The sequence below is a fragment of the Penicillium bovifimosum genome (genome assembly GCF_028826915.1).
Source record: "Penicillium bovifimosum strain IBT 22155 chromosome Unknown utg000007l_segment0_segment0, whole genome shotgun sequence".
Lineage (NCBI taxonomy): Eukaryota > Fungi > Ascomycota > Eurotiomycetes > Eurotiales > Aspergillaceae > Penicillium > Penicillium bovifimosum.
Genome location: NW_026622716.1, coordinates 501,921 through 520,282, shown reverse-complemented (window position 1 = coordinate 520,282; position 18,362 = coordinate 501,921). Strand labels below are relative to the sequence as shown.

Genomic DNA, 18,362 nt, shown 5'->3' with positions numbered 1-18,362 from the left:
TAGGTTTAGCGCGCCAAGAAGCCGGCAGAATGTTTGGATCATGTGATACGGTCTGAGGGCACAGAGGTAACTCTTTTTTCTTCTTCTTCTTCGCCAACTTCCGTGCCAACTTCCGGCCCCTTCAAGACACCATTCCTCGGAAATATAATGCTGCATTTCCACAAATGGTGTCTTCCAGTACTCAATCTCATACTAATATACGCAGATATCCCAATTCCAGACACGTTCCACCCTCCGCAACTTCTCAATCCAGCTGTCCCAGTCCACACGGATATGTCCAAGGGCTCTCCTCTGGAGAACAGTCACCACAGCGCTGCGTATTGTGGCCGTGACCGACTGGAGCTGGGTTGCGAGCCGGATTCCTTCGGGGACTCGCGCTCACTCTGAAATTCACAAGTTGCTAGAGCAAACAGGGCCTTCATAGTTCATGTTTACTTGCTCGAGTCTTTTCCTTCGGGAGATTCACTGTCTACGAGAGCATGACTCCTTGCGCACTACATCACTTCATATACTTCATAATCATGAAATCTATTGCATTCACATATCTTCCAAATGTACTATGTAGTCCAATTTACAGCTTGCTCTTCCCGTCATTCACAACATTGACAACAACCTTGCCCCAAGTCTCCCGACTACCCAGCGCCTGCAAAGCGCGAGGCACACTCTCCAACCCAACAAACGTCTCATCCTTAAACGCCGTACCCTTAAACTTGCCCTGCTTCACAAGGTCAAAGATCCCCCGCCAAACCTCACCCACAGTCTCCGTCTCAAACCTGGCATACTGTCCCCAATGCAAACCAACAATGCTCACATTCTTCAACAGCACCCGGTTCAGCGCAACCTTCTCAATGCTGCCAGCGGCAAATCCAATCACCAACAAGCGCGCATTCCAGGCAACACACTTCAAACTCGCATCAATCATGCCAACCGGATCATAAACGATATCCACACCAGCGGCCCCATTACCCGACCTCTTCTCCTTACAGATCTTCTTCACAATCTCCGGCCACGCCTTATCTCCATAATCCACGACATAATCCGCACCGAAAGCCTTAGCAATCTCCCTCTTCCGCTCCGTCCCCGCAGTCGCAATAACCGTGGCCCCCATTGCCTTGGCCACCTGCACAGCAGCCAGACCCACACCTCCAGCCGCAGCATGCACAAGCACCCAATCCCCAGCCTTGACACCGGCACGCTGCACCAGACCTCCGTACGAGGTGGGAGCCGTCACGAACAGTCCAGCAGCATCTTCGAAGCTCCAGCCCTCCGGCACAGGGAGGAGTGTCTGCTCTGCGGCCAGGACATGGGTTGCATAGGCGCCCTGTGTGGCGCCGAAGACACGGTCGCCGAGCTTGAAACGGTTGGACTTGGAGGATGTGGGTAGGGCGGTGATTGTGCCGGCGAACTCGGCGCCGCCGATCCAAGGGAGTGGGGGTTGGTGTTGGTATTTGCCTTGGATTTGGAGGATGTCGAAGAAGTTTGTTCCCGCTGAGTGGATTTCGATGAGGTATTTGTCTGGTGAAGGGGTTGGTGTTGGGACTGTCGTTACTTTTAGGTCCAGGGGGCCCTATCATTCAATGGTTAGTTTTTGTTTTGGTGGATTTGAGGTAAGGATAAGGGTAAGGTAGTACCTTGACATATTCGCTGACTTGAACGGCACGCATTTTGGCGGTGTGTAGATTTGAAGGGGAGTAGTAGAGTAGTGAGTAGTGGGTGTGAGGGAAAGGTTATAAAGAGTTGAAGCTGGCCTGCTTTCCCCGCAAAAAATGCCGAGGTTCTTCGGATAAGGGTCTTGGCGAGACATACAGTAGTGCTGTGTAGAGTGTAGACAACTCGTACTCAGTAGACTCGTACTCAGTAGACTCAGTACTTAATAGACTCAGTACTTAATAAGTTAATAGACTTATCGCTGTCATTGGTATCAGAATATATACAGTTTCCTTTTTCATCCCAAACTCCAGAATCACCAAACGCATAACCGGGTATGAAAAGACGAACCACCCCATATTTAACATCAAACAACGTATCAAGGTATCAAGGTATCACAGATTGAACACAAAAAACAAGCCACCGAAAGCAAACCAAGCCAACTCCTAGTATCCAATGCCCGGAGGCTTCTGCACTTGATCATGACCCATATAAGGCATAATCGGGGCACACATGACCGAATGAGGCCCAATCTGAGAATGCGACATCGACGGCAGACTATGTTGGAACTGGATATGCGGCTGCATGTTCTTGCCCTCATGCTCTGAACGTGCCGGGTGTCCGGCCATGTCGTACTGCAATGACAACGCACGTTTCCAGTTCCTATCGCTGTACTCATGCGGGTACTCTGTCCCCTGGTAGTGATGGTACTGGGGATGGTACATCTGGTTTTGGCCGGGTAGGTAGCCCTGAATTTCAGGTGTCATGGGGGCAGTCGACTGCGAAACAGTCGCTGGGGGAGTGATAGCTTCAAAGGGCAGCGAGTACCACTGAGACGGATTGAGACCGTAGTCGACTGAGACAGCACGAGGCGACCAACTAACGCCGGCAGGGGTTGTGGCTGTGGTGGTTGGTGCCGGGCTAGTCAGGCATGATTCAGGAGAGAGCGGGTAGGCTGGGTAGCTTGGGGCGATGGCGGAGGTGGTATTCACCATCAGACCCTGGGTGACGGGGGAGGTGTGAGCATGGTCGAAGGAGGTCGTCGTTGGGCTGTGGTCATAGGAGACAGCTGGCGTGCGGTCTACGGCGAGGACGTGATCGCCTGAGGGGCTTGGGGTGAGTTGTTGGGTCATGGGAGGGCTCCATTTACGGTCCTCATCTTGGTCTGGGATGGGACGTGGGAGGGCGGACGGTTGTCCGTAGATGGGATGGCTCATGGGCCATTCATGAGACGTTGATGTCTCTCTGGTTGGTAATGATGGCAATGGGCGTTGGACGGTGGATGGCTTGTGCTTGACCTCCGTCTTCGGCTCTGCTTCACTTGCCAGACTCTTCTTTCTAGTTTGACGAGATGGCTTGGTTACCCGCCATTTCTTCAGTCTGCTTCGTAGTTGGGTTTCACTGGGAGATGTTTAGTTGATATTCATGACCATTGACGTGAAGTACTTACCTAGGATTGAAATCATCGGTACGGATCTGCTTAATGACTTGCTTCAAGGGCCATTCCTCTTCCATATACAACTTGGCAATCAATGCCTTCTTCTTCTCCCATACATCTGAGGATATAGAAGTCTTCATGTCTGAATAGCCCAGTCAATTGGGATATAGAAAGGGTAGAAGTAAGTTGAAGATCAAGATCAACAGACAGGTAACGGGGGGATATATAAGTAAGAAGAGAGAGAGAAAAGAGGAAATAAATAAGCTCATATAACTGGGGGATGAGAAAGGTAAATGGTTTTTTTTTTTTTTACCTCCGAGGCAGACTCTTTTCCGTCTTTCATCACGTTTCTCTACTTCCTCTCCTTAGGACCCCTCCTTAGCGTCACCCCGTGGCGTCGGTCCAGCACGCGGCGTCGATCATGAACGAGATTCGCAGGTTATGCTCATTGGACCAGATGGACTGGGTCTCGACGATCCTCAAACCTCTTTGGACCTTTTCGATGTCATTACTCCAAGTGGATCACTGTGGAACGGCTCATCTGCCAGGTCTCACTATCTCCAGCCCAGCGCTTGGCGCATACCAAAGCCGATATGGATCTCTCGCAGGATCTGACAGCTACTTTTCACATTGGACCTGTCTGATTATAATTTACGTCTATTGAGACAGACGTCTAGATTATCCACAGGATTTTACTTCGGAGGGGGGATCAGACGAAAAGAACCGGATAAAATCCCAGGCCAACGGTCATACGGAGACACACGGCATAGTTCCCCAGTGATTTACTGTGCATTCCCCTAGGCTTAGCTTGGTCTGTCTCCAACAGATAAGGCGGTCTCTCCTCTCATCCGAGAAAGAGTTTATGGTCGCCGATCATCGCCACTCGGGATCCTCAGGGGGACTTCTCGGACATTGCCAGCCGTTGAGACCCAACCTTTTGGTTTGCTATATGGACTCTGATGGGCTACCGGTTGCAACATAATGGAGACTGAGTAAAATCACCTCATTTCTCAAACTCAACCTATCTCCAAATCGCGTCCGAGCTGTAAAAAAAGAAAAAAAAGAAGCAAAGAGGGTTTCCCCCCGGACCGCGGTCAAGGCACCGATGCTTTCTATGTACGGCTGAGGGTGAACCCGCTAAAAGCACATGGTGTCAGAACTAGTGTCAAGCCCCTCTCATCTCAAACCAATGGTGTGATAAAGCGTGGAGTAGCAGTTCGTGCGAGCGCCAATCGATCTAGCCAATTGATCGCCGACGATCTGCCCGGGTCCTCAATAGTGGATCCCCGGGCTCCATGATTGACCTTGATTCTCAGGGAACCCACACCATTACCTCGAATCGGTACTGTCGGGGGGGAGAGAGATACGCATAGAGACACAGACAGAGAGAGACAAGTCATTGAGAGATGCACAGACCCGATGCATCTCCCCACGAGCTTTTCTTTTTCTATTCACTAATGCGATCGACGTGCATATGTCACATCTCAATTCGACTCGGCTGTTCAGAGGGGAAGTTGAGAGTATCTTCACCTCTACTTGACCCACATCGATTCCATAGGATGAGTCCTGCGTCTCGGGAATGTGAATCTGGAGAAATGCCGTCAACAGTTCTTTCATGGTTATGATCTATTGGATGGCAGTGGAGCCCCAGAGCTTAGGTGCTTTTCCTTTTCCTTGTTTTTTTTTATCCCTCTCTTTCCCTCTTGTCTTTTCTTTGTTCACTTGTCCTTCTTCCCCTGCCAGAATCTGGACTCTGGCAGGGATTTATACGGCTTCTATTCCCCGCGCTTCAAAGCAAGGCTTTCTTTCTTCTTTGTCCTCAACGGCAGGGAATAGATTTGGAATACTTCGATTCCGGATTAGGTTCATGGTCGTGACTGTCGACTTGTGCTGTTTAGAACCGGCACCTCGGCATCATCTTTCTTTTTTTTTGGTTCATTTTAGCCGGCGGTCTCCGATGACGGGGTATCATTCTCCAACATCGCTACCATCAATGTTCAATCTCAGAACAGTGAGGTCTCCGAGACAGAAGTTTAGCGAACTACATAAAAAGAATCTCAACCGAGATCCTAACCGAGATCCCCCAGATCATCCATGGATCTGCTGTTCGCGAACGGTTGAACCAAAAAAGCTTCTAAAGCTTAACATCCCAGCACCCCCGGGTGATACTCCCAATAGAGGCATCTCCGGGGACATTTCCATGATTCGGTCAATTTGGGTATCTCCGAACGGTGGAGATCGACTCCAACTATCCAGCCCTAAATGTCTCCGTAGTTACTCCGTAACTATTGTGCTGTGTCTATGCTAATGAAATCATTCGTATCCATTTCGTATACCCTTACCTAAGCTCAGGTGACTTTCAACTTACCGAGGCAGCGGTAAGATCGACCGGGCCACGGGTCATCCACATCCAAACTTTCGGGGATTCGGGGTCTACCATTCAATAGCCTCATATCGCGGGGTCTACACATGATCTCCCGTGCAGCCCATCCGGATGATCCACTCCGGACTCCATAATCTCAGACACACTATTGATTTCATTGACTGCGTCTCCAACAGATAAGGCAGATTTTACACAGTAGGCAGATAAGTTACGCGCTTGGCTCGTGGAGTCGTGGTTCTATTCCAAGCGGCCATAATGTAAATTGATACAGAGTACGGAGTAGAGAAGAGTAAAGAGGCATGTGATAACAGCTAATCGAACAATAAAACAATAAAACAAACTTCAAGATTATACACAGACAATTACAATTAGAGCCCACCACTGGAGGGAAGTCCACCCCTCGAGGAAAACATTGAGATATGAAACAGTAGTGACTCCACCAAACAAGCCATCAACGACGCCTCTTAATATGATGTTCCTTGCCCTTTTTGGATTTCTTCTTACTCTTATCCGCAGGCAGAATCAACGGTTCATCCTTCAGGTTCCACTCCATAAACCTCAAGAGATAGTCATCGATATGACCAGGTTCGGCTTCCCCAGGGATACCCTCAGACACGTGCATCGGATCGGACACACCAGTCTCCTCCACAGGCAACGGAGTCCCAACCTGGGCCGGAGTTCCGACCTGAGCGGGGGTTCCAGTACCATGGGTGGCACTGTGTTCCTCAAAGTCTCCATCGTCTGCATGCTCTTGTTCCTTCTGTGCGTTCTTCGCCGCATCTAGATCCTCCTTGTCCTCCGCAGCTTCGAAAACTCGGGTCCCCCCGACACGTGTACCCAGCACGCGATCCATGGCGGCACTGGCCTCGTCCTGGCCGTCGCGCGCGTCGGGTTCGGCGATCGGGGCAGCACCCAATTTGGTCATGTAGTCCGTGGTGAATTCACCCTCTTGAATGATCACGTCGTCGAGCATGCGCTTCTGATTGGCTTTGCGGAGGATGTTGGATTCAATCGTATACTCCGAGACGAAGCGGTAGATGTGCACATCTCGGGTTTGACCGATGCGGTGGCACCGATCTTGACATTGCTTGTCCATCGCCGGGTTCCAGTCCAGATCGTAGAAGATGACCGTATCTGCGCCCGTCAGGTTAATGCCGAGACCGCCGGATCGACTCGACAGGATGAAAGCGAGGATCCGAGGGTCGCTATTGAAGCGTTCTGTAAGCATCTGTCGGGACTCGACTTTCGTCGTTCCATCAAGTCGAAGATAGCGATGACCGTGGATATTAAGGAACTGTTCGAGGATGTCGAGCATCTTGGTCATCTGCGTGAAGATCAAGGCGCGATGACCACCGGCTTTGAGGTCACGCAGGAGTTTGTCAAGACGTTGTAGCTTGCCACAGTCGTATTGAAGTAGTCTCTTATCCGGGAAAGCGATAGAAAGCCGCATCCGCGCTTCGTGGAAGGGATCGTAGGGCGGATTTGGTCGATTATTGGTCAAGAGCCGGGTCTCGACGGGAGTCAGAGCGGCTTCGTTCATTCCCGCAGCCACTGCGGCCGGCGTAACGCAGGCGAATCGCTGGACGTAGCCGTGCATCTCTAAAGCCCGCTCTTCGATGGTCAAAATCATCGACGCGAGGACGGAAGACCGGCTCGACAGCCAGTCCGCCATCGAGCGCTTCCGCAGGGGTGCATTAGATAGCGCATGTTCCTGTGTCCCAGCCCTGATGAACTCGATAAGACTGCTACCGTAGATGGGCCGACGCCCATGGCGCTTAGATTCGAAGTAAAGACACCGCTCTAACTCGGCCATTCGTCTCTTTCGACAGGCATTTTCCAATGACTCCAGAATCGTCTGCATGTTGGACCCGTCAAAGCCCATCTCCCAGTTGGTACGGTTGTACTGGCGTTCTCGCAGGGTCTGGAACGGACCGAGAGCCATGAGCCTGATACTGTCATCGGCCAGTCGGCGTGAGATATCTTCCCGTGACACCGGGGCGAGGTTGAGGAAATCCAGATCGATCTTGGTGAGTGGATGTTCAAAGAGGAGTCTTCGTCGGACAAGGGATTCCTTGACATTGAAGTCCATAGCCACGGACCGTGGCATTGCGAACGAGGTAGAGATAGGTCGGGTTTCAAAGAGATCAGGGTGGTTGCACACTTTACGAAGTTGCATGAGGCAGTGAATGATGGAGAGGAAGTTTCCGGATGCAAGCGTCTCCTTGGTCTGGGCCATCGACATGAAGCCATCGTAGAGGTATCGCTGACGCTTGGAGAGCCTGCAGTACACCACATGTTCATACTTGCCGGGCATTTGCTTCTCGACATCGGCTTTCAGTCGACGGAGGAGATACGGGCGGAGAACGGTGTGAAGTTTGGTGATTACCCCCTTGGCCTCCTCGTCCATCGTCTCTCTGCCATGCTCGAGAATTTGTTCCACGGGGCGTCTGAACCATTCAGAGAAATCCTTCAGATCCGCAAACCCTTCGACGCCCCCATTGTTGCCATCCGACGGCATTAAGAAGAACAGAAGAGACCACAGTTCCGTGAGGTTGTTCTGGAGCGGTGTGCCTGTAAGAAGAAGCCTAGCACGAGACTTGAACGTAAGAAGAGCTTGCCACCTCTGTGAGCGGAAGTTCTTGATGTTGTGCGCTTCGTCAAGAATCATGTAGTGCCAATCCTTTCGCTTGAGAGACATCTGATCTTGCAGAACGAGCTGATACGATGTGATCAACACGTTCCAGGCGTTGTCGTCTGTCCAGCCTCGACGTTTCTGCTTGCGTTCTTCTTGGTTGCCGTAGTAGGTCATGATTTTGAAACCTGGACACCATTTCTTGAACTCCATTTCCCAATTGAGCATGACACTGGTGGGAACGACCACCAAATGCGGGCCCCAGACACCATGATCCACGGCAAGATGGGCGAGAAGGGCAATGGTTTGAATGGTTTTGCCCAAACCCATCTCATCGGCCAGGATACCGTTGATGTGGTTCTTGTACAGACCCGCAAGCCAATCCAACCCATAGTGTTGATATTCACGTAGTGTACCGCGCAGGATCGATGGAATGGGTGTCTGAAGGCCTGGGGCGGGTGAGTGACTGATTTGCAACGCCTTGTCGATTCCAGGCTCGAGCGATGAGACCGACTCGGGTTCGGATGGCTTGGTCGCGAAGGTTCCCGGTGAAGGCTCACTGGACATGTCCCTACTTGGTCGGCTGTCATGAACTTGATCTACCTCCATGGCTTGGGCCTCATCGCCCGCATTTGCATCGGCATCGGGAGTTGCCTCCGCAGTTGTCAGCTCGACAGGCACCTCTTCCACCGGAGTATCAACCACAGAAACTGCCTCCTCGTTCTTGGGTTCGGCTGGTTCATCGTCCATTGGAGTATCAACAGTAGGAGTGTCTCCGCCGGTGGCGGGAGAGGCTGCAGATGCATCGGCTTTGTGCACGGGTGTGTCTTCTGGAGAAGTGCCTTCGCTGGCCGTCGGCCCATTAGGAACGAGGGAGACTTCATCTGGATCCTCGAACTCCGATGCGGATTTTTCGACGTCATGTTCAAGGCCCACAACTGAAGTTTCGTCGCCTCGCTCGGCTTCGCTTGGCATGGGGCTGTCTTTGGAGAAGAAGCCCAGCAAGCCCGGTCTGACATCTTCATCATCCAACTCTTCATCACTCGAGGCGCCTTCCGATTCGTCACTATCACCCATGTCATCATCCATATCGGTGGATTCATCGCTGTCATCCATCAACACAGAGTCGACTTCATCCAGCTCGTTATGCTCGGGAGTGGCGTTTGAATCTAGGTCGTCTAAAGCAGCTCCAACGCCGATGGATTCGTTGGGGTCGGTCATTCCCGAGCTGCCAGAGACTACAGACATTCGGTCCAAACGGTCTTCAGTGGGTAGGTTGGCATACTTCATCCGTAGTTCCTCTGCGGTCAGATTGGCATCGTCGTCCACGTTCCCCTCGTCGTCGGTTGCAGATTCAGAATCCGACATGTTACTTTCGTCTTCTTCGCCTGAATCAGACGACAAGCCCGATTTGCCATCCTCCTCATCCTCACTGGTCACAGGAGCATCGCTGGGCAGTTCACCTAGAATCTCCGATCGACGCTTCTCAAACAGCATGGTCGACTTTTTGATCGCACGATCAAGGGCCTGCTGGTCTTCCATCTTGCGCTTTTCTTCCCACCGCGCTAGACGTACCCGATCAATATCGGCACGGGCGAGGTCGAACATCTTCTGGAGATCCTTTGCTAGCTGCTTGCGTTTCCCACGCATCTCCTCCTGCTGCTCACGCAGTATGTCTTCCGGGTTCTTGTGGCGTTTTCGATATGCGTCTGCACACCATTGTGCGAACATCTTGGCGGTCTGTAGGTGGCGCTTGTGCTCCTTCTCGAGTAGTTTCTGGAAATAGAGAGCATGGGAGACAAGGTGATCCTGGTGGGAATACTGTGGTGGAGGCTCCTCTTGCTGTTCCGTGATAAATGCTGAGCAGACTTGCGAGCTCAATGGTCCGCCGGGCTCGGCAGCACTTATCACTTCATGCCGCCTGCGCGCTTCTACCATAGCCTCCTCTTCAGATAGAATACTTGAGCCATCTACTTGGTAGATCCATTCCCTGAACGATTCGTGCTTCTTCTGCGGTATGTGGCCGGGGTGGAGGACGGGAAGGACAGGCTTCTTCAGGTTGAGGCGCAATCTTGGAACTTTCGAAGATCCTTGTTCGGGTTGCTCACCATTCAGCTTGTCGTCATCGAGTGTTCCATCCCCATTGGATAAGTTTGAAAGGGATTGGCGGTCGCGAAGGGAGCGAGTATTTGTGCCAACTGCGCTGACGGACTGACGAGGGAGGGAGGTTCGAGATTTCGCGCGCGAAGGACTCGCTTTCGGTATTTGTACCTGCGCAAGACGCTGTGTCTTGTTAGTTGCACTGCGCGCAGGCGGCGCACGGGGCGACCCATTGGCAGTAGCCTTTCCCCCCAGCTTTCCATTGACGTCGGCGCGTGACTGTGTCACCGATAGCGGTGAGGATGTGGCCGGCTTTGTTCCATCACGAGCAGATTTGCCAATAGTTTTATTCTGAGCCGCACGCGTATTTCTGGTGTTCGATGGGGGTTGAAGCTCGATGGGGACTGCGTTTGTGCGCGAAGACCTGCGCTTGCCGTCCGAGAGAAACGATGTCGGACCGTCGTATCCAGCCTTCTTCCAAGGCGGCGATGGTGGCCGGGGAGTAGTACGTTGCGATGAGGAGGAATCTGTGAGTCTTCTCTTTTTTGATGGAGGTTCTTCGGGTAGGGGGACAGCTTCGACGTCTTGCGGCTGGGGAGGAATTGTATCGTTGGTGGTAGAATCCGATGAATTTTCGATGGCAGACCCGTTGGGGGGTGCAGGATCGGACACGGGTGTTACTCGTTCATCTTGTGTGGATGGGCCGTTGGGGCTGCCGTTTTGCATGACTTGTAGCTGCAGACGACAGGGGCCGTTGATAGCAGGTGACCCCAGTTATCTCAGCAATGGCGCAGTCGATGTTGTTTATTTTGGCATCAATGAATAGGGACTGTCGAGTAGATTTACTACAAGAAGTTTGGCATCCTTATCGGGTTTGTAGCGTGGATGGGGACAGAAAAACAAGGGTGATGATGAGAATACGTGGAGGGTGGTTTTTTTCCGTTTGGGCGAACGATTACATATGGTCGCGCCGCGCGTGAATGCCTGAGTCTTGTGACTTGTTGCCTCAGGCCATACATTCCGCAAACCTCCATCCGTTCCATCATCGATATTCAACCCCCTCTACCCAATTGGCTGACTTGCCTTCCTCTGACACTCCTTTGCTGCTCGTCTTTCAGCATAACAGTGAGTCCTTTCTTTAGCTCCGCTTCATCTTTGAGGCTGTCCCATAGCGTTTCTAACGTCCAATTCCCTCCAGATGCTGTCTCAACGAATCTTGGCCCGGCGCCTGCCCCAGGTTGCCGCCCGAGCCATTGCTCCCCGCGCATCCTTCTCCCAGGTCCCAGCTCTCCGTGCTGCTTCAGTTGACGATCCTCTACAGGTACAACACCTACATGGCCTGCGTACACGCCAGCTCCACACTTGATACCCGAAATCTAACTCCGAGACAGAACAACAACTACCCCAACCCTCCCCGAGTGAAGCGGGCATTCAGAGACCCCCATGGCGGCTGGTGGGATGCGCAAGAGAAGCGCAACTTTGGTGAGCCGGTGCACGAGGATAACGAGATCCTCGGTGTCTTCAGTCCCGAACAGTATACCCACGTCTCCGCTGGCAAGGGTTTCCTCCACCTCGGATGCTTCGTTGTTGCTTTCCTGGGCTTGGTTGGTATTGTCAGCCTGAACTACCCTGACAAGCCAAGTGTTCCTAAGACCTATGTCGACGGTCTGGAGAAGGAGTTGGGAGGTCCCAATGCTCTGCCGGTATGTATTGGACATGGTCAATACAACCACAAGAACAGCGAGCTAACTATGTCCAGGCTCGCAAGTCCGGCGAGGACAAGTGGTGATTGAGATCTTTCTTTTTGTTTATGTAAATACCAGTACGGTTTTCTCTCGGCGTCTAAACGGACAGGTGATCGCTTCACCGGTCCCATGTTTCATCAGAACCCGAACACACCGATCGCATGCTCGGAATGAATTTGGATTAAAACTATCGTCTTTGTTATATCCACGGGATGTCGCATCTGATATTGAGATTTGGCTTGTTGTGCCAGTAAAGGAACAATGAGCGAGACCATGACCCAGCTCTCATTCAAACACTTGCAGAGGCAAGTTATACCCTTAATTCCATGTAGGTTACCATCCAGGTACGTACGACGAATGTATCAGAGGGATGGTCAAACAGATAGTTAGGAAACCCTTGCAGCTCTACACAGTACTGTGGTGATAGCTACATAGTTTATGTGTGTAGTGCTGTGGGTTCGGCCCCAACACCAATGCAGGGGAAACAAGGATCAGGTCTCCCTTGGGACAACATCATCTAGTTAATACAGTTAGAGACAATATAGACAATCTTATGCCATCGCCGACACTGTCACGCGCTAAAGAGCCTTGTTTTAGACGGGGCGTCTACGTCAGTTGGTCCGGCAGCTTTTTGTTTCACCCTTCCCCCTCTCTCCCCTTCGATAAACAATCCACCATCTCAAGCTCTGCGACTTTCCCACTTTGGATAGAAAACAAAAAAGAGAAGCCTCTGAAAAGCTTCTTCCATCCGAGTGCTGGTTGCTCTGCCAACTTCATCCATGCTCGCGCATTCCGCTGCTCCTTTTCCCCCCGTCGCACGAATCTAACTGGGAACACCCATGTCGACAGCATCTAGCCAATCCCGAGGAGTCAACCGACGGATCAACAGTCTTCAGAATGAAAGTCGCCATGAGCGCAACTCCTCCATATCACGACGACGGCCGCTAAACGCCAACGTGGCATACAGCCATGCCCTTCGGGTCGCCTATCTAGCCTATCTCCTCCACCCTCGTTCTCGTCGCATCCAAAATGCTCCCGTCGCGCCGGCGCGGCCAAAACGATCCTCCACTTCCATTCATGACTTGATGAGCGATTTCTCCCTGGTCAGGGACTCCAAGAGCACAAGGGTTCCCCATGGTTTCGTGGCCGAGCTGGAGAAACGGCTGACGGGGGTATTGATCGGGAAGGAGAAGAGGAAGGAATACCAGGACCACCTAGTGGTGCGGACATTCGCTGTCTTTTTAAACGTTCTGAAGGAGGACTCGTTCCGGAGACGCATGGAGAAAGATCGACGAGCTGAAGACTTGCTCCTTATCTTTTACTCAAACGCTGTGAAAGAGCTTGGAAAGGGCAAAGAGCCCGACGATGACAGCTGGAAGCTCATGGTGGATCGACACGTCGCGCTCTTTGTCCGTCTCCTTGCGCTTACATTGAAGGATCATGAGTGGTCGAAGGACCGTCCAGAGTTGGCCAATCGATTGTCGGTGTTGGAAAACAAGCTTCTCCTGCAAGATCAGGACCTCATGCAGGCAAACGGTCCTGCGTCTACGACAGAGAACGCTGGCGCATTGAGTTACAATGTGAAGGACATGCCGCTGGTGCAGCATGTGGCCAAGATCTTTGGGATGACCACATCCCAGGCACAATCCGAGATTGATAAATACAAGTCTACTTGGACAGAAAAGGCAGCGCTGCAGGACCTAAAGACCTACCAAGCCCACCTCAACCTTCAGACGCGCAAAACAATGTCAAGAGATGATTTTGAGTCGGATGAAGCCTATGAGACCTGGAAAAAGAGCGAAGGCCCCGATCTCTCCCAGATGATGCTCGCAATTGTGCAATCCAACCCCGAGCTGGCCAAAAGTACCCCGGGGTCTCTTCCTCAGTACAATTCGAGTCCGCACGAGAATCCTGACCTGGCAAGGACATCTTCTGGTCGGACTGATAGAACATCGTATGTCATTGACCAGCCGGTTGATTTGAGTGGGCTTTCTCTGGAAGATTCAGATGAATCCGATACATACATTTTCATACCGTCTGACCCTCGGGCGACATACAAGTTCATCTTGTCCCAGACCTTGAGTCACGATCTCCGAGACCGTGAACTGGAAGCTTCCCAAGCAACGTCCGATGTGCCTTCTATGAAACTCCTCTCCAAGCAGTCCACCGAGCTGCTCAATGAGATATGTGTCCGCTGGCGGATCCCCGCCTTCTCCCGCGTCGTGTTGTTCCTCGAGGTGGCTCAGGACAAATTCGTCGACAATGAAATCGACCTCGATACTCTCGACTCGGCATTTACTTTTGTGAAAGAAATGCCTTCGGGTGAGAACCGCAAACGCAGTAGCTTCGTTGCTTCCACAGTCTTTGATCGGAAGCGATGGACCGTACATGATCTACAGGCGATGCAGCATTTGTTGTCCAAGCTCCACGAGGCTCTGCTCCGGGAGCTTTATGAAGCCATGATGGATTGCTTCGAGGCAAAGCCCCGCCCACTCGGCCCAGTAATGTATGTTCTGGAGACCCACGTCCAGACGGATCCCAACTATATTGAAGACCCCGAAGACATCGATCGATTCAGCACGTATGTGCAAGAAGGACTTGCTCAAAAAGCAACAACGAAGTATCAAAGCCTTCTTAGCCAACTTATCCCAGTGGAACAAGAGGCTTGGGATTTCGATCATGTTGTTCAGCTTGGCGATGCCATTTCCAGGCTTGCGCTAAAGATCCAGAAACGCTACCGCAATAACCCGGAGATCATGGGGTAGGTTACTGTCTACGTCTCTCTTTTTGATCATTTTCTAACCGGCAACTAGGGTGAACCCATTCACGACCTTGTGCCACAATGTACTTCCCATGTTCGCTGAGGATGCACACGAGATGATCATCAGGATCATGGATCAGGCAAAAGCGAGGGGCGAGGAAATTGCTATCCAAGATGGCTTTGACCTATACAAGCAGCTTGCTATTGTCAGACGGTTATTCCGTAACACACATGAAGAGTGAGATAGCCGGACCCCCCTAGCACTCTTATAGATTAGCTAACTTGTTACAGTGCTCCATTCCCCTTCCATGTGGAGAGTCTACTGCAAGAGTTCGTCTGGCGATGGCTTCGCCTCACTGACCAAAAGATCATGGACTGGGTGAGCCAAGCTACCAGACAAGATGCGTTCGCCGTTCGCGCCGATGGTGCGGCAGATCTTGCCCCCGAAGACGCTCGTCACAGTGTGTCGGTGATTGACATTTTCCGATCTTTCAATCAAGTTCTGGAAAGTCTGGTAAATCTGGAGTGGGACGATGACCTCCAGTATGCGAAGTTCATGACGCATCTTTCCAACTCTATTGGTAAAGGTGTGGCAACTTACTGTGACTCCTTGGAGAAAATGTTTACGCGGGAGATGGATCGTCTCACACCCGAACAGGAGGCGGCTCTGAACCAAACCACCCAGGAGAAGTTGATGCAGTTCGCCAAAGACACCTGGACCAATAAGGACAAAATCGAGCCCTTCCAATTCTCGTCCGAGGTGCGTTCTAAATTGCTTTTACACTACGTAACATGGCTGACATTCTCAATAGTCTCTGGTGAAACTGAATAACATCGAGTATGCACTTGCCCAGCTTGACAAGCTCGAGAAAGACATTAATGTCGACGGATGCGCGGAGGTCATTGCGAAACACACTCCACCGCAGCTCAAGAAGGTCCGCAAGTCTACCAACTACGTCTTTACGATCAAGGTAGTGGAGGCCGAAGACTTGAAAGCCTGTGATATCGGTGGTGGTAGCGACCCATATGTCGTTTTGACGGATGAGTACCAGAAACGAATCGCGAAAACCCGCACCATCTACAATAACCTCAACCCCCGATGGGAGGATGCGGTGGATCTCACTACTCAAGGCCCTATAAATATCATCGCTACCATCTGGGATTGGGATGCAGTGGGCGATCACGACTACGTTGGTCGCACATCGATCAAGCTGGATCCAGTGCACTTCAGTGACTTCCTGCCCAGAGAGTATTGGCTCGACCTGGATACTCAAGGTCGGCTGTTGCTCCGAGTCAGCATGGAAGGCGAGCGAGACGACATCCAATTCTACTTCGGCAAGGCCTTCCGCACGCTGAAACGAACCGAGAGAGACATGACGCGAAAGATCACCGAGAAGCTGTCTGCATATATCAGCAACTGTCTGTCTCGGCGAACGCTGAAGTCTCTCCTCTCTCGTGGAATCAGCATATCCAGCGTCTCGAGCTTCTTGAACCGCAACCGGGCCCAGCCAGCCCCAGCTGGTCCCTCCCCGGCAGACGTCGAAAACGCACTGACTCCACTATTCAACTATTTCAATGACAACTTCGCCATCATGAACAAAACCCTCACGTCTGAAGCCATGAAGATGGTGATGGCTCGCCTATGGAAGGAAGTACTTGCCACCATCGAGAGTCTCCTCGTGCCTCCTCTCTCAGACAAGCCATCCCACCAGAAGCCCTTGACCATCCAAGAAGTCGACATCGTATCACGCTGGCTCGTGCTGCTCTTAAACTTCTTCCACGCGGTTGACGAAGACACCGGAGAAGCAAACGGTGTCCCAATCGATATCCTGAAATCACCCAAATATCACGAAATCCAGTCTCTGAATTTCTTCTACTTCGAACCAACGGAGAACCTCATTCGCACTTCGGAGCGCATGGCCTCGGCAACCGTCAACCGCCAACAGGCAAACCGCAACCGCGCTTCTGCCCCTGCCCACCTCGGCAACACGGGTAGTGGCTACGGCGGTTTAGGACTCCCCGCTGCCCGTCGCGCCAAGAGCATCATGCTCTCCCGCAATCTGGGCACGATGAAGAAGGCCAAGGAGGAGAAGCGGCGGGAGGCGCAGGCTGATCCCAACGACGATATGATCCTGCGCATTCTCCGCATGCGCCCCGAAGCTGCTGGCTATCTGCGCGATCGCAGTCGTCAGAAGGAAAGGCTCGCTGCTGCGGCGGCGGCCGATGCTATCGTCAAGCAGAGCCTGATGGCTGGTGCTGGAAGCCGCATGAGCGGTATCATTCCCCATGCCCGATGAATATCATGCTGTCTACCAGGCTCTTTGCTATCTCTTCTTTACTTTGCTACTACATATAAGCCAGCAACGTCGTTCTTTTTTTTCCTATCCTCTGATTCTCCCTTTGCATTATGTCTCACCCATGAACCCTTGACTCTTATGATTCCCAATTTGGCTGCTGTACTCGCCTATGCTAATTAAAGATCGGAAATGGAAATAATGAAGATATAGAAGACGTTCCACTTAGTACAAGTAACAGCCGTTCACTCCAATTCTTTAGTTATATCGATTCTCTTTTATGTCTTCAATGACTCAAACATGAGATTGCATAGAACATTGAAAGTCAATCTACTCCAGAGCAATGCACTCAATCTCAACAGGCACACCCTTAGGCAGCTGGTGAACAGCAACACAGCTACGAGCAGGCTTGTGAATAAAGAACTTTTCATAGGTAGCGTTCATCTCAGCGAAGTTAGCCATATCAGTCAGGAAGACCTACAACATCGTCAGCAACAGTTCCCTCTCCAGTATAATTTACGCCCGAAATCGGAGCCCATCACACCACCATCACCATGACAGAAGGGGAAGAAGACATACGTTGACCTTGACAATCTTGTCCACGCTGGAACCAGCAGCAAGCAGGATAGCCTTGATGTTATCGCAGCAGGCCTGAGTCAGGACGCCGATGTTGCCCTCGACGAGGTTGGCGGAGGAGTCAGCGGGGATCTGGCCGGAGACAAAGATCTGGCCGTTGGCGCGGATGGCCTGGGACTGTAATTGTTTGTTAGTATATTTCTCTTCGTTTGCTTCGAAGGTGTTTGTGGATGTGTTGTATAGTGGATTGTGCGGGGATCCGGGGATGGAGGGGTAGCTCTCGTAGATTGAGTAGATTGAGTAGATTGAGAAGGTTGAGACGTACGTAAGGGCCGGCAGCTAGGGAGTATGCAGTTAGTTATTGCTCTGTACCCTGTTCTAGGGCTAGGATTGAGTCTTTCTATCCCCGTGGGATAGGAGGAAGCTCATGGAATGACTGGGGACTTACGAGGGCAAGCATCCTTGGCGGTGATGGCGGACATGTGGGCAGACATTTTGAGGGAGGGGTGGGATTGAAGAGGGATTGAAGGACGAAGAGTTCGAGATAGAGATAGAAGACGAGGAGTGATTCGCAGCATGGGGAGGAAGAGGTTATGTACGGAGAGGGTGATGATAAATGCCCCGCTCGAGTTTCCCTCGGAGAGCGTTGATGCTCCCCGATGAAGTCACCATCGGACTTTACTTTACACAGTACGGAGTACATGTTTGTCTATTGTGTATTATACAGTACAGATGTGGATGTAATTTGCACATTTGAATATGGTCTGAGTTGATAAAGAGAATGCT

General features: G+C 51.7%; 6 protein-coding genes across 6 annotated transcripts; 2 read left to right on the top strand and 4 right to left on the bottom strand.

Annotated features, from left to right (window-relative positions):
- Nucleotides 1–571: 571 nt before the first annotated feature.
- N7515_009124 (NADPH:quinone oxidoreductase family protein) lies at nucleotides 572–1,664 on the bottom strand (the record flags this gene model as incomplete). The annotated part of the gene is made up of 2 exons (XM_056669868.1): nucleotides 572–1,567; nucleotides 1,632–1,664. The coding sequence occupies 2 exons, from the start codon at nucleotides 1,662–1,664 to the stop codon at nucleotides 572–574; spliced, it is 1,029 nt and encodes a 342-aa protein (XP_056517667.1).
- Nucleotides 1,665–2,093: 429 nt separating this feature from the next.
- Nucleotides 2,094–3,225, bottom strand: N7515_009123 (Clr5 domain-containing protein; the record flags this gene model as incomplete). Its single annotated transcript, XM_056669867.1, has 2 exons — nucleotides 2,094–3,048; nucleotides 3,098–3,225. The coding sequence occupies 2 exons, from the start codon at nucleotides 3,223–3,225 to the stop codon at nucleotides 2,094–2,096; spliced, it is 1,083 nt and encodes a 360-aa protein (XP_056517666.1).
- Nucleotides 3,226–5,919: 2,694 nt separating this feature from the next.
- swr1 (putative SNF2 family helicase/ATPase (Swr1)) lies at nucleotides 5,920–10,926 on the bottom strand (the record flags this gene model as incomplete). The annotated part of the gene is made up of 1 exon (XM_056669866.1): nucleotides 5,920–10,926. The coding sequence occupies one exon, from the start codon at nucleotides 10,924–10,926 to the stop codon at nucleotides 5,920–5,922; it is 5,007 nt and encodes a 1,668-aa protein (XP_056517665.1).
- Nucleotides 10,927–11,398: 472 nt separating this feature from the next.
- Nucleotides 11,399–11,989, top strand: N7515_009121 (uncharacterized protein; the record flags this gene model as incomplete). Its single annotated transcript, XM_056669865.1, has 3 exons — nucleotides 11,399–11,521; nucleotides 11,592–11,903; nucleotides 11,960–11,989. 3 exons carry the CDS (start codon nucleotides 11,399–11,401, stop codon nucleotides 11,987–11,989), a joined length of 465 nt encoding a protein of 154 aa, XP_056517664.1.
- Nucleotides 11,990–12,784: 795 nt separating this feature from the next.
- N7515_009120 (C2 domain protein) lies at nucleotides 12,785–17,003 on the top strand (the record flags this gene model as incomplete). The annotated part of the gene is made up of 4 exons (XM_056669864.1): nucleotides 12,785–14,706; nucleotides 14,759–14,944; nucleotides 14,998–15,466; nucleotides 15,519–17,003. The coding sequence occupies 4 exons, from the start codon at nucleotides 12,785–12,787 to the stop codon at nucleotides 17,001–17,003; spliced, it is 4,062 nt and encodes a 1,353-aa protein (XP_056517663.1).
- Nucleotides 17,004–17,330: 327 nt separating this feature from the next.
- N7515_009119 (uncharacterized protein) lies at nucleotides 17,331–18,070 on the bottom strand (the record flags this gene model as incomplete). Its single annotated transcript, XM_056669863.1, has 4 exons — nucleotides 17,331–17,477; nucleotides 17,580–17,753; nucleotides 17,902–17,915; nucleotides 18,025–18,070. The coding sequence occupies 4 exons, from the start codon at nucleotides 18,068–18,070 to the stop codon at nucleotides 17,331–17,333; spliced, it is 381 nt and encodes a 126-aa protein (XP_056517662.1).
- Nucleotides 18,071–18,362: the final 292 nt, after the last annotated feature.